This window comes from Acomys russatus, chromosome 17, assembly GCF_903995435.1.
Source record: "Acomys russatus chromosome 17, mAcoRus1.1, whole genome shotgun sequence".
Lineage (NCBI taxonomy): Eukaryota > Metazoa > Chordata > Mammalia > Rodentia > Muridae > Acomys > Acomys russatus.
The window spans coordinates 44,200,442-44,214,720 of record NC_067153.1 but is presented as its reverse complement, the minus strand read 5'-3'; the positions used below and the strand labels follow the sequence as shown (position 1 = coordinate 44,214,720).

The 14,279-nt window shown below is 41.5% G+C and overlaps 2 protein-coding genes across 3 annotated transcripts in view; both read left to right on the top strand.

Annotated features, from left to right (window-relative positions):
* St13 (ST13 Hsp70 interacting protein) overlaps positions 1 to 10,214 on the top strand; it is a 38,058-nt gene extending 27,844 nt beyond the window's left edge. The window contains exons 9-12 of the mRNA XM_051160036.1: positions 2,363 to 2,479; positions 4,469 to 4,517; positions 8,523 to 8,656; positions 9,421 to 10,214. Of these exons, the coding sequence (XP_051015993.1) occupies positions 2,363 to 2,479; positions 4,469 to 4,517; positions 8,523 to 8,656; positions 9,421 to 9,549 (429 nt within the window). The 3' untranslated portion in view covers positions 9,550 to 10,214. The remainder of the gene's footprint in view (positions 1 to 2,362; positions 2,480 to 4,468; positions 4,518 to 8,522; positions 8,657 to 9,420) is intronic.
* Positions 10,215 to 14,040: 3,826 nt separating this feature from the next.
* Positions 14,041 to 14,279, top strand: part of Slc25a17 (solute carrier family 25 member 17) — a 33,852-nt gene continuing 33,613 nt past the window's right edge. For both annotated transcript variants that reach the window (XM_051160034.1, XM_051160035.1), the window contains exon 1: positions 14,041 to 14,198. In XM_051160034.1, the coding sequence (XP_051015991.1) occupies positions 14,145 to 14,198 (54 nt within the window). In that variant the 5' untranslated portion in view covers positions 14,041 to 14,144. The remainder of the gene's footprint in view (positions 14,199 to 14,279) is intronic.

The window sequence follows — 14,279 nt, the reverse complement described above, 5'->3', positions numbered from 1 at the left end:
CAGATGAGGAAGCATGTAGAAGTTACAGTCACTCACTGCATTGGTTTGTCATGCTTCCGTTCTGAGTGCTGTGTTAGTGAACAGGCTGGGTGACTTTCCTCACGTCTTCAATAGATCATACATAAAATAAGAGAAGTGCCGTGCACGCACACCTTTGATCTAGCACTTGGGAGGCAGAAGCAGGCAGACCTCTGAGTTCAGGCTATATAGAGAGACCTTGTCTTTAAAAAAAAAAAAAAAAAAGAGAGAGAGAGAGAGAGAGAGAGAGAGAGAGAAAGGGCAGGTTTACAACCAGGAAAGCAACTGGAAACCATGGAATATGGCCCAGGATTATGTCTCCTGTCTACTCTTCTACTCTTTGCTTACATAATAGGTGTGGTGTGCACAAAGAAGGCCTTTCTGAGGCTAATTTCAATTTTCTTTTTACTTATTTGTTTTTCGAGACAGGGTCTCTCTGTGTCGCCTTGGCTGTCCTGGACTCACTTTGTAGACCTTCGAACTCACAGCGATCCGCCTGCCTCTGCCACCTAAATGCTAGACTGAATTTGATTGATAGGTTTTTTGGTTTTGTTTTTAACTTGGTGTTTCTGGGTGTATGATCTATAAGATGGTGTGTGTAGAGGCTGAAAGAGTCGTTTTTCTCCTGCATTAGGTTCTAGGTGTTGAACTCAAGTCATTAATATTTTGTAGCTTAACTCTGAGCCATCTCACTGGCCCTTGATTTTATTATTATTATTATTATTTTTAGTCACAAGAAACAGTAAAGTAGTTGTTGAACATATTCAAGAGCATGAAGTTCATAAAATATTTGTGAGGCACTAATGTAACATTTAAATATCAACTGTTTATCTCCAAAGCAATTTGAAAGGTCTCTGTTCCACTCCCACCTCTTTGTGTGTTTCTATAGGATTAAACTCAGTGCTTGTGTGTGTTTATCATATACTTACACAAAACTATATCCCAGGGTCCAAGACTAAATGTTTCTGGCCTTTCCCCCATTTTTTAAAGAAGTATTTATTTTATGTGTGTGGGTATTTGGGTTGCATGTATATCTGGGTACCATGTTCCTGCAGTGCTCACAAGGGGCAGAAGAGGGCATTGGAGCATCTGGACCTGGTGGTCCAGTTTGACGCTGCTGTGTGGGTACTAACAATCAACCTGGGGTCTTTTGCAAGAGCAGTGAGTTTTCATAGCCATTGAGCCATCTCTGCAGCACCACCTTGTCCCCACTTTATAGATGCAGAACTTTACATATAGACAGACTATGTATATGGAGTGTCTGCCTACCTGTGGCAGATGTCCTTGATGAGAGCTTTTCTGTTAAACTCAACTGTGGCTTGTGACCCTAAGTAATATGTTCTGGGAAAGGCCATCAAACAAGAATTGTCCTGCAGTTTGTAATGCATTATTCTTGAACCTTTGTCATCTGTTTGAGAATAGAGGATTTCTGTTAAACTGTATGTCCTAGACTCTCCTCTTGTTTCATATTGTCAAATGCCTAGGTCATTCTTTATGAGTTCTTGGGTTATGTTAATTGCACGTAATAATGGTTTTCATTTATGTGTAGTAATGTATTTATTCATTCTGACTTTCCATTACCCTTTTCTACTCTCCCAGCATGTTTCCATTTTGATTTCTTTTTTAAGTTTTTGTAATTTTGTTTGATCTATTGAGCTTTATTAGGGCTTTTGTTGTTGTTTTTTGTAGGACCATGGGTGAGCATGGGCACCTTACCAGTGGATATACAACTAAAACTATGTCTCTTCCTCCATCGTCAACCATCACTTGTTGCCTGTTGCCCCTCAGGGTGGGTGGGATCTCCTTAGTCTCTCTCCAGCTTCCATGAGTTAGGTTTTTTTTCTGTTAAGATGAATCTGTCATTTCCTTTTTCTTTCTTTCTTTCTTTTCTCTTTCTTTCTTTCTTTCTTTCTTTCTTTCTTTCTTTCTTTCTTTCTTTCTTTCTTTCTTTCATAGGGTTTCTCTGTATAGCTTTGGTTGTCCTGGACTCTCATTGTAGACCAGGCTGGCCTCAAACTCACAGAGATCTGCCTGCCTCTGCTTCCCTAGTAGTACCAGGCTGAATGTGTCATTTCTTAGACATATCTACTAAACAAATCACTATTAAATGAAATAACTTTTTAAATTTTTAAAATTTTTTTATTTAGACAGGGTTTCTCTGTGTAGCCTTGGCTGTCCTGGACTCACTTTGTAGGACAGGCTGGCCTCGAACTCAAGAGATCTCCTGCCTCTGCCTCCCAACTGTTAATGATTGAAGGAGTGTGCTATCACGTAGGCCCTGAAGAAGTAACTTTTAACTTCACTTGACTTGATCAAACTTACTTCCTATGGTTTTTCTTTCCAGGCTCAAAAAATTGCTGAACATCGGAGGAAGTATGAGCGAAAACGTGAAGAGCGAGAGATAAAGGAAAGAGTAGAAAGAGTGAAGAAGGCCCGGGAGGAGCATGAGAGAGCCCAGAGGGTAAACTCCCGTGGCTGACCCAGAGGGGGCCTGAGGGCACTGTTCCTTGCATGATGGCTGCAGTGGGTCGGGTGATATTCTTCGAAAGGAGTCTTATTTCCTTCTATTCAGTCCTCTTTGTATTTTACTAATTAGTACTCATTTGTTTTTTTTTTTTTTTTTTTTTTTTTTTTTAAATTTGTTGTTTTAATGTTGTGGATTTGGGCCAAGAGTGTACCTTACAGAGCACTTACCCAGCAGGACAGCCTCTTCTAGTCAAACACAAACTTTACTGGCCAGGTTAATTAAAATGTGATAGTACTGTTATTTTGTGTGGCTACTAGTCCCTTCCCCTGTGTTTGTTTTATGATTTCTTCTTCCCAGTGGTGGCTTCCTAATTATTTAAAATGATTCTAGCTGTACATCGTGGGTACATCTGTAATCCCAGCATCCAGTGGCCTAAAGGGGGAGGACTTTGAGCTTTCACATCAGCGTTGGCTACATAGTCTTGTCTCAAGAGGGAAAAATTCTTCCTGCTTATAATTATAGTTGTATTATAGAATGTAGAAAGAGTTTTTTAAAAAAGATTTATTTATTATGAATACAGTATGATCAGATCACATTATAGATGGTTGTGAGCTACCATGTGGTTGCTGGGAATCGAACTCAGGACCTCTGGAAGAGCAATCAGTGCTCTTAACTACTGAGCCATCTCTCCAGCCCCCTGAAAGAGATTTTTAAATAGTTTGTTCCAGTATTGTTAATACTGTTCTTATTTTTCCTAGTTTGTTTGTCCCTGTGTAGCTTTGTGTATTGGTGTTATATGGCAAGAATTTTCTGTGGAGATACTACACACATATTTACTCACCCAGTTAGGGAGCCCATGACAGACAGTGTGGATACAAAATCCAGCTTGGTGAACCATGAGTTTTGTTGGGGTTGCTCACAAGAGAATGAGTGAGGGGTTCCTTGCAGGAGAAGAAATTACCCAGAGACAGCTGCATCACCAAAGCCCACCCCAGCACGAGTGGCAGCTCACCAAAGCTGGGAATTTGGAGCACACTGTACAGCCTGCAGGCAGCTCAACGGGTCATTTCCAAATGGCCTCTTCATGCAGCTCGACTGGTCTCAGGAGTCTTTGTAGCTTGGCTTGGCTTTTCTGGGAGTGACTGTCAGTACCTTAGTTTTTCAATTCCTGGGAAGGAAAGTGACCCTATTGAATCTGGTCAGTTTCAGGGACTTCGTAAAGCTATTTTGAGTTTTTTTACCTTTTTAATTAAATAGCTTCACTGCAGGGTGGACTGTTTTCATTCTGGAGGAAACTTATATAAATAGTAAATCTTAATTTGAGAGTCATTTAATAAGTCTTATACTATACTATATATATGTGTGTGTGTGTATATATTTGTCATATCACAGTTTATATAAAATATATACATATGTATGTATTTATTTGGTTTCTTCCCCTTCATGTCCTGGGGACTGAATTGATGCTTCACACATGCTAGGCAAGTGCAGTACCACTTGGATGCAGTCCATCTTGATTATTTCTAACTGGGTATGAAGCAAAGTTCTAGTTAGCCTTTTTTTCTGTTCTTAAAAACAGTTCAGAAAGCATTCTTCTGTGTTATACATTTTCCTGGGAGAACGTAGAAGAAAGAAACCTAGGAAGTAATTTAGCCATGCCCTTTCATTTTGGAGTTTTAAAACAAGTGAAAATGCATAACTTGCCTAAGTATAAGCATATGAATACTGTAAATTGTGTTTGTGCTTTAACTTTCCAGAGAAGTAAAACTGCTAGAAACCATTAGTAAAATAATGCTCAGTGGCAGTGGAAATGGATTTTCAAGGGAATTGGGTTCATCTTGAACCTTTTCATTCTTACTGACTTCTGTCTTACTTTCTCATTTTCATTTTCTAGATTTCCGTGGACAGGTTAGGTATGGAAAATGGCTTCTTGTTGTTGTTCTCTTCTCCTGTTACATAATTTGTTTTCATTCTGTCTTCAAGGAAGAAGAAGCCAGAAGACAATCCGGAGCTCAGTTTGGCTCTTTTCCAGGTATTTCTTAGAGAAGACCTGTCAGTGGCATAAATGATGAAGATATGTCCCAGTTTGGGAGCTCAGGGGTGTGTCTGTATATGGGGAGAAAGAGAGACAGTTTTTGAAACTCCAAGAATGTTAATGTTTGTAAAGTTTAATTTCTCTAGTGGCCTTTTTTTTTTTTTTTTAAGTTTTTTTTGTTTTTGAGACAGAGTTTCTCTGTGTAGCTCTGGCTGTCCTGAAATCACTATAGAACAGGGTGGCCTCAAACTCACAGAGATCCACCCACCCCTGCCTCCCGAATGCTAGGGTAAAGGGATGCATCACCATGCCCAGCTGTGTTATAGTACTATACTTTAAGAAAAGTTAATGGTTGTCAAGGGATCAGTATTGTACTATTTATTATAATGTAATCTGAGTATTTCTAAATTGACAAAGATTGTGTCCTGTTACATGTGAAAATAATTCTGTTTATGAGGATAAATATAAAGGGCTGGAGAGATGGCTCAATGGTTAAGAGCACTGTCTGCTCTTACAGAGGTCCTGAGTTCAATTCCCGGTAACCACATGGCAACTCATGCCTGACTGTAACTCCAGTTTCGGGGGATTCCAGTGTCATTTTTTGGCATCCACAGGCGTCAGGACTGCATGTAATACACAGACAGACATGTAGGCAAAATACTTCTATACGTGAAAAGCAAAAAATTAAAAATAATTACTGCACATAAAAATATTTTGAGTCCAGTATGAAAAGAGGATATGTTCCTTCTTTGTGTGAATTAATGTACTATGTGTGTGCCTGCTGCATGTGGAGACTCAAGAATTCCTTGGGTCCTCTGGAACTTGAGTTAAAAGGCAGTTCTGAGCCTTGCAAATTGGATACTGGGAACCAACCAAACTCTGGTTAAATGAGTAGCAAGCCCATTTAACTGCTGAGGCATCTTTCTAAACCCTCTTTTCATTTTTGCAATTATTTTATAATCAGAAATTATTAGCAAAACAAAGCTGAGTGTTAGCAAAGGACTAGCATTCAGATAGTGAGGAGGCAGACACTAAGAAAATGAGTTGTGTTGCCTGAAAGCGGCAGAGTGTGCCTGTCTTCTACTTGGTAGTAACTAGTTCTTCTTGAATTTGGATACCTGTTTATGCTTATACCATTGAGTAGAACCATTTAGTCCAAAGTTAGAAAATGTTACATATTTATCAGAGAAATTGTAGTTTATCGCTTGCTTACTTCTAGCTTAAATATAAATCGACGGCTGTGTTTCAGTTTTTTTTTTTTTTTTTTTATGGGAAGGAATGATCTTGGAATGCTCATAACATCAAGCTGCAGAGCTTAGAAGTTTTTTCTTCTGTCCCTTAACTTCCTCATGTGACTAGTGCTCTTATCCATGTTCCGTCTCTTGTTGAGCCTGATAGCAGTGACTGTCCACGCGCTTACTTTATTTCTTATTACAGCTTTACTTGTCACGACTCTGAGCATAATTGTCATGTCAGAATATCTCCAGTAGATGTAGAGGTTTTGGGGGTTTTGGTTTTTGGTTTTGTTGTTGTTGTGTTGTTTTTTGAGACAGGGTTTCTCTTTGTCGCCCTGGCTGTCCTGGACTCGTTTTGTAGACCAAGCTGGCCTCAAACTCACAGGGATCTGCCTGCCTCTGCCTCCTGAGTGCTGGGATTAAAGGTGCGCACCAACACGCCCGGCTTTTGTTGTTGTTGTTTCAGGTTTTTTGTTGTTTTGTGGTTTGTTTGTTTTTTCCCCGAGACAGGGTCTCTCTGTGTTAGCCTTGGATGTCCTAGACTTTGTAGACTAGGCTGGCCTCAAACTCAGAAATCCTGCCTCTGCCTCCTGAGTGCTGGGATTAAAGGCGTGTGCCACCACACCAAGCTGGATGTAGAGGTTTTAAATACAGAGACAGGGGGCTGGAAAGGTGGCTGTAAGGTGGCTCAGAGCTTAAGAGTGCTTGCTTGTGAGTAAAGAAGATTCAGATCCATGCCCTCCAGTAACATGCCAGGCAGCAGATACTCATCTCTCTAGTTCCAAGGGATCCAGTGCCCTCTTCTAGACTCCATGTCCACACGCACTTACTCACATAGAAATGGAATCTTGAAAAATACAAGTAGAAAATAGTGTGGGTTTATAATCCAAGCTTAGAAAAATGAAGTCATTTCTTTCTAGAGAACTACTCTAGAAAGAATCATTAGATAGGGCCGGGTGTGGTGGTACAGGCCTTTAATCCCAGCACTTGGGAGGCAGAGGCAGGTGGATCAACCTGAGTTAGAGGCCAGCCTGGTCTACAAAGTGAGTCCAGGACAGCCAAGGCTACACAGAGAAACCCTGTCTCAAAAAACCAAAAAGGAAAAGAAAAGAAAAGAAAGAAAGAAAAGAATCATTAGATATGTAAAGTCTGCCAAATGTGGTGATGTATACTTTAGAGAATAGGACTGCATGGATTTTAGGCTGGTCTAGGTGAGATCTCAGCTAAACAGAACAAAAGCCCCGGTGTGTGTGTGTGTGTGTGTGTGTGTGTGTGTGTGTGTGTGTGTGTGTGTGTGTGTGTGTGTGTGTAAAATTGTGTATTACCACTTTTAGAGATTTTGATTGTTTAGAACGGGACTCATAAATACATAGATTCACCTGGCCTGGTGAAGCACACAGTCTTAGACTGTTCTGGCTAGTTTTCTATCAACTTGACACAAGCTAGAGTCGTCTGAAAGGAGGAACCTCAGTTGAGGAAATGCGTCCATAAGATTGAGATGTAGGACATTATCTCAACTTGTGATTCATAGCAGAGGGCCCACCCCACTGTGGGTGATGCTGTCCTGCGCTTATGGCCCTGGGTCCTATAAGAAAGCAGGCTGGGCAAACCATGGGGAGCAAGCCAGTAAGCAGCACCTCTTCATGGCCTCGGCATCAGCTCCTATCTGCAGGCTTCTGACTTCCTCTGATGATAAACAGGGATATAGAAGTGTAAGCCAAACCCTTTCCTTCCCAACGTGCTGTTGGTTACGGAGTTTTATTACAGCAATAGTAACCCTAACGAGGACACAACCTTAGCAGGTGGAGGTGCAGCCTCACCTACAGAGCAGGTTTTGGGCAGCTCAGGCTCTACATGACTATCTCAACTAACTAAAAAGAGAAAGAAGTGAATAAATTTGTATAGTCCCTATTTGAGGTAAGACTGACTGCTCTAGATAAATGTCAAAATAAATAATTTTTATTAAATAAAATAGGCCTAGCCTGATAAAAAATAACTTTAAATTGAAACAGGCAAATAATACTCAAGAATGAAAAATTCAAATAGGATTGAGCCAACAAGTGATGCACACCTGCAGTACTAGCATTGAGGCAAGAGTCCAAGGCTAGCCTTGGCTGTGCGTAACATTGCAAGTTCTAGGATAGGTACCCTGTACCAAATACCTCCTTGCTCCCTCCCCCAAAAGAGATATACTTGGCATTAATGTTTTGGGAGGACCAGCACATTTTGATGCTTTGTTTGTTTGTTTGTTTGAGACAGGGTTTCTCTGTGTAACAACAGCCTTGGCTCTCTGGGCCTCACTTTGTAGACCAGAGTGGCCTTGAACTCACAGAGATCTGATAGATAGCCTCTGCCTCTTGAGTCCTGGTATTAAAGGCGTGCGCCACCACGCCTGGTGATTCTTTATTTTATTTTAAGTTTTTCAAGGCAGGGTTTCTCTGTGTTATCTTGGCAGTTCTAGGCTCTCTTTGTAGACCAGGCTGACCTTGAACTCATATTGATCAGCCTGCTTCTGCTTCTGCCTCTGCCTCAGTCTCCCAAGTGCTGGGATCAAAGGTGTGCGCCAACATGCGATGCCGTGATTCTTTATTTTTAAGGCAAGATTTAAAGATTTGCTTTTAGGAATTACGCTTGATAGCTGGCTGTGTTCAGAAAGGACTGTGCAGGGTGCCTAGTGATGTCCTTGTTTCTTCTGTGTGCACTTGAGTTTTGGAGACAGTTAATAGTAATTTGTTGGTGTCTATAATTATTCCCTTTATTCTTGTAGGCGGTTTTCCTGGGGGAATGCCTGGTAATTTTCCTGGAGGAATGCCTGGAATGGGAGGGGGCATGCCCGGAATGGCTGGAATGCCTGGACTCAACGAAATCCTCAGTGACCCAGAGGTTCTTGCAGCCATGCAGGTAAGATTGGGTGGGCTTTAATCATCAATACATTTCTTTCCTACTTTTGTGTGATGACAGCACACTTCACTATTTTTTTTCTTAGTTATCAATTAGTTAATTTTGCAGTGTGGCATTTTCTTTCTAAATTGAGAATAATTTTTAAAAGACATTTATTTTTAATTTATGTATATGAACATTTATTTGGATGTATATCTCTGCACAACATGCAAGCAGTGCCCTTGGAGGTTAGAAGAGGGCATCAAATCCCCTGTCATTGAAGTTAGAAATAGTTGTAAATTATGTATGTGTTGGGAACCCAAGCCAGCTCATTTGCAAGAGCAACCAATGCTCTTAGACACAGCCATCTCTCTCTGGCCCCTGTTTTATTTTTGTGTATATACTTGTGCCTGTGTTTATGTATGTGAAATGTGTGTGGGTGCCAGTATATGCTGCCAGATACTCTGGAGTTGGAGTTCCAGGATGCTGGTTGTGAGATGCCTGCTGCCTAGCATAGGTGCCTGGAAGCAAACGCAGAGCAGCAAGTAACCTTAACTGTTTAACCCTAGCTTAAAGGTTAAGTTTTTCAAGGTTCATTTTAGGAAACAGTAGTTCATGTTTCTTGGTATCCATGTTATATGTGCTTTCTTTTTCATTATTTTTAGTTCAAGTTACAGAATTAAGTCTGAGCGAGGTGCTTCAAAAAAATCCTGATCCTCATGTGAAGTTTGAAAACGCAAACATAACTAAAAATTCAAGCCTCTCCCCTTCTTTTTTTTCTTCAGGATCCAGAAGTCATGGTGGCTTTCCAGGATGTGGCCCAGAACCCAGCAAATATGTCAAAGTATCAGAGCAACCCGAAGGTTATGAATCTCATCAGTAAATTGTCCGCCAAGTTTGGAGGTCAAGCCTAATGTCAGACAAGCCCTTGCTGAATGAAGAGCAGCTTAGCTCACTTACTGGATGTTGCAATAATACAAACCAGTGTACCTCTGACCTCACCTGGAGAGCTGGGCACTTGGAAGACAATCCCTCCCCTTGTGCATCCAATGCGGCTGAAGCATTCCACAGTGGTTTGCCATTAGGGCGTTCATTCAGATAATGTTTTCCTACTGGGAATTATAAACTTCAAACATTTTCAACCTTAAACATATTTTTTAAAAATTGAGGGGATGTCAATTCCTGCGTTTTTCTTTACTAATCTTGGGTTTTTTCCTTTGAATTATTGGGCAAGGAAGCTGAATGTGGATGAGTCACTGCTCTCATGATTGAAATAAAGATTTGTTAATGGGAAGCAAATAAAAACATTTAAGTTGATTGAGTTGGACATATGGTTACTGAAACATCTTGATTTGTCTTTTCTAACATTCATTTCAAAATGATCTATTTCAGTGAATCTCTTCAGATCACTCACCAGTATTTGGGTCTGCCCCGAGTGTTAGAGTCGAGTTAGATTAGCTAGCTCTGCTGTTGTCCACTGTTCAAATAAATGTTCCATTTTATTCCCATATAGAAGGAAGAGTACTTTCTATGTTTCTGTTAAAAATGACGTTTCCTCTTAGAAAGTACCCGTGTCTGCTTGTCTCCTTGGTCTTGAGCTGAACAGTCTTCTTGCCCTTCACTGACGTCACCACTTCTGTCACTCACAGCATAATTGTGGGAGCATATTTATTGCTGGCTTAATTTCATATATAATACATATGATATTTGCAGGGTCATACATGTCACAGCTGTGGTATCTATCTTGGCCATGTTGTTGATTGTTTTCATCTTAAGCTTTTACTCTTGTGAACTCTTGTCATATCAAAAGTCCTTGGAAGGATTCCCTTTAGGCGTGCTCGTGAAGGGGGGGTGAAGCTTGTGACTTGAGAGTTCATGTTGAAGGATACATCTTTGTATTTTGAAGAGAAATTGTTTACATATGATGAAAGATTCATTTGTCCCTATTTAGCTCTTAAATACTGTGATGTATTTAATGCCTGTTTTCTCTCTTCTGCAAGGATAAAGAAAACTAAATCCACAGAGTGCATATTTAAATTATCACATACCCGAAATAATATGTCTATGTAGGTTTTAACTGCTTCATACAGCAGGCACAGATGCATCTTGTTACATGTAAGAAAAAGCTGTATTTGAACAGAGCATGCGTTTAAAGTCCTTTGCAAACATCCATCACGTAGTCTTACATTTGAGTTTTGCACGGTGTTCTTTTAGTTCAAGTGTGTTCTCCTTTCATAAAATTTCCATGATGTGCTGTGCTTTACTGAGGATCGGTTTCTTCTGGACTCTTACTACACATTGCCCTAATTATATTCTAATACTGCAGATATTACCATAAGTGGGTGAAATTGCCCTTCTGAAAATTGTCCTGTGCTTTTAGACCTCTGAGTTCCACAGATAGAAAAAAATATAGTCTTCATTTTTTCCATAAAGACTCAGTATCATTTTTACACCAGAAATATTGGGGTATTTTTCCACTAAAGATAATATAAGAAATAATAGAAGATAAAGGGGCTTTCTGCTTAAAGATATTTGGTTAATACTCAAGTATGCTAAAATAAAATACCATTTCAAACTTGATCTTGACCTTCCCCTATTTGTTAGCCTGTTACCTTTTTTTTTCCCAGTGTTTATCTAAAGTTATGTGATGGGTACATGGGATACAGATTACTAGCTATTAACAGACCCCCAAAAAACTGAGTATAATGGTTCACTTGTAATCCTGGTACTTGGGAGGAGGGTAAGAGGAGGAGTCTTAAGTTTGAGGCCAGTCTGTACTGCATAGCAAGACTCCAAAACAAAACCTGAGAACTACTCCCACTCATCCAAAGTAACTCAAGAGGTTTACTTTGTTTTGGTAGCTTTCTAGAAGTTAGCAGTTCTGCCATATTGAAGTAAGTAACTTACATGTGGATTCAGAGAAGTTCTGGTGCCTGTTTTTAGTATTTGAAGAAACAGGTATGCAGTCAGGGGCACACATGCAGAGATAACGATGATGCATGGCATTAAAAGCCATCTTTTCATATCTCATTGGTCAGCTTTATTAGTTATGAGGGGGAGACCAAGCACAACGCATACAATGTGTGGTTTTATGAACAAACCGTTGGAGAAGAAAAGGCTTAGTAAGCCAACTATCCTGCTCTGGAGTCCTCTCTCCCCTCCCCTTACCTCTCCTCCTCCTCTTCTTCCCCTCCCCCTCTTTCTCCCTCTCCTCCTCTCTGTTTGTTTCACACACAGAGAACTATGTAAAGTAGAAATGGCTTCTACTTAGGAATCAAAACATTCCAGTAGGACTTGTTTCCAGGCACTGTTGTAGTAAGTTCCTCCTGTGGTCTTTGAGTTGTAATGCTACAAAGTAAGTACCTTTATTTTACCATTTTATAGAAGAAACTGAAGCGCTTAGCTGGTTGCCCAGTGTTACATTTGTGGAGCTCGGATTTTCAGACTCAGGCTAGTGGCTTCACAGCCTGAGAAGTTTTGTGGGGTTTATTATATATGTGACTGGCTTGAAACTGAATGAAGCTCATTGCTTAGACCAGGCTGCCCACAAAGCCTCTCTGCCTTTCAGGTCTTGAGATCAAAGGCATGCACTGGCTAGCACAGAAAGTGTGGGGTTTTATGCTCTTTGTTGACTCGGGGCTTTGTGCTGTGACCCAGACTGGCTTGAATATTCATCTTTCTGCTTGAGCCTTCCAGCTGCTAGCATTAGGACGATAGTTGTGTCAGCAGGCCTGGCCTCAAGAAATTGAAAGTCATCCGGATGTGGTGGCCTGTAACTTTAATCCTGGCACTGGAGGCAGAGGCAGGCAGATCGCTCTGAGTTCAAGGCCAGCTTGGTTCAAGGCCAAGGCTACACAGACAAACCCTATTTTGAAAGCTTCCCCCCCCCAAAATGAAAGCCAAAACGCACGTTTGGATAATAGTGATTAAATAAAGAGTATTAGGTTATGTGTACTGCTGAATCCAACATGACTTTGTTTGAAAAGTAAAGGACAGCCTAGTTGAATTTCTTAGTCTGCTAATTAAACATAAGGTGTAATAATCTAACAAGTACAGTACTTAGAAGGCTATGGTTTGGGGCTGGGCGAAGGTTCAATGTTTATGAGCACATCTTGCTGAGGATCCATAATTCTCAAGCACCTACCCATGTTTGGCAGTCTATGACTGCGTGTAACTCACCTTCAGGCAGTTGTATCCCTCTTGGCTTCCAAATGCCCTGAACTAACATGCACAGATGCATATACTTTTAAAAATGAGTACAGCTCATGGATTGAAGAGGGAAACATAAAATAAGTTTTGAAAGTTTGGGCAATGGAAGGGCGAAATACTGATTTAGATTTATCTTCATGTACATGAAGTGCTTGTACTTAGATGTCTAAGTATCCTCGGAGGAGACAGTAGGCTGTGAGGTCCCTTGACTGGAGTTAGGGAGGGTTTTGTGATGACAGCTGAACCCAGATCTCTGCAAGGACAGCAAACACTCTTAGCTGCTGAGTCATCTACACACCCCAAATTTGTCAGTGTAAGCCCCTGCTAGAGGCTACTATTCTTCAGTGCCTTGATTGCACATCCTACAGCTGGGATGTGGATGGATGAAAAGCTAGTGGAGCTGTTGACCTGCCCCTTTTTATTAGTGGCCACCAGCTTATCTTTGGAGGTGAGGTAGAGTTGGGGGGCCAGGTATTTTGACATGGTTTCTATAGCAGGATGGCCTTCATCTCAGCGTCCGTAGTACTGGGATTACAGGCGTAGGTCACCATACTATGTTTTGGGACGTGGACAATTGGCTGTTTTGTTTTGAGACTGGCCTCCTTGCCCAGTCTAATCTCAAGCTTTCTGTGTAGCCGAGGACGACTCTAATGATTCTTTTAACAAAATAATCCTATGTATATATGCTTTAGTGCGTGTGTTTAGGAGCCAGTCTGATCCCCTGGAACTAGAGTTATAGTTGTTTGCCACCGTGTGGGTGCTGGGACTTAAAAATGGTTACTCTGCAAGAGTAGTACCGGACCATCTCTTCAGTCCCCTGATCCTCCTTTTTCCACTTCCTGGGTGCTGTGATTACAGATGTTTATGGGTGCTGGGAATCATGCTAAGCAAGCGCTCTTACAACTGAGTACGTCCTTTGCCTGCCAACATGTATTTTGCAAGGAATTGGGGTGCAGAGGTCATTAGGGGCTTTTATGCCCCTCGTTTTATGTCAATAGACATGACAAACTATGTTAGCGGGCGGTTAAGAACGACCAGCCAGGAATTCGTGCAGGCGGTGCTCAGAGCCCTGATCTTCCTTGTCCACCTAGCATCGCCCCACCCCTTGCTCGCTCCGGACCAATCAGTGTTCAGGGGCGTTCCTGGATCCTCCATACCCACGTCTGCAGGTGACAGGGCAGCCTGTGACCCGGAAGTAGTTGTTCTGGTGGAGGCGGGCGGGTCTAATCTGAGAGGTGGGGCTTGAGACGCTCCTTTCACGAGTCCACACTGCGGCATCTGAGTGGAAAAGTGTAGCACCATGGCATCTGTGTTATCCTACGAAAGCCTGGTACACGCCGTGGCCGGAGCCGTGGTGAGGAGGGGTTTGGGCTGTCGAAGTCAGTCACGGGATGGGGTCGGGAGATGGGCACGAGGGAGATGTCGGGCAAGAAAG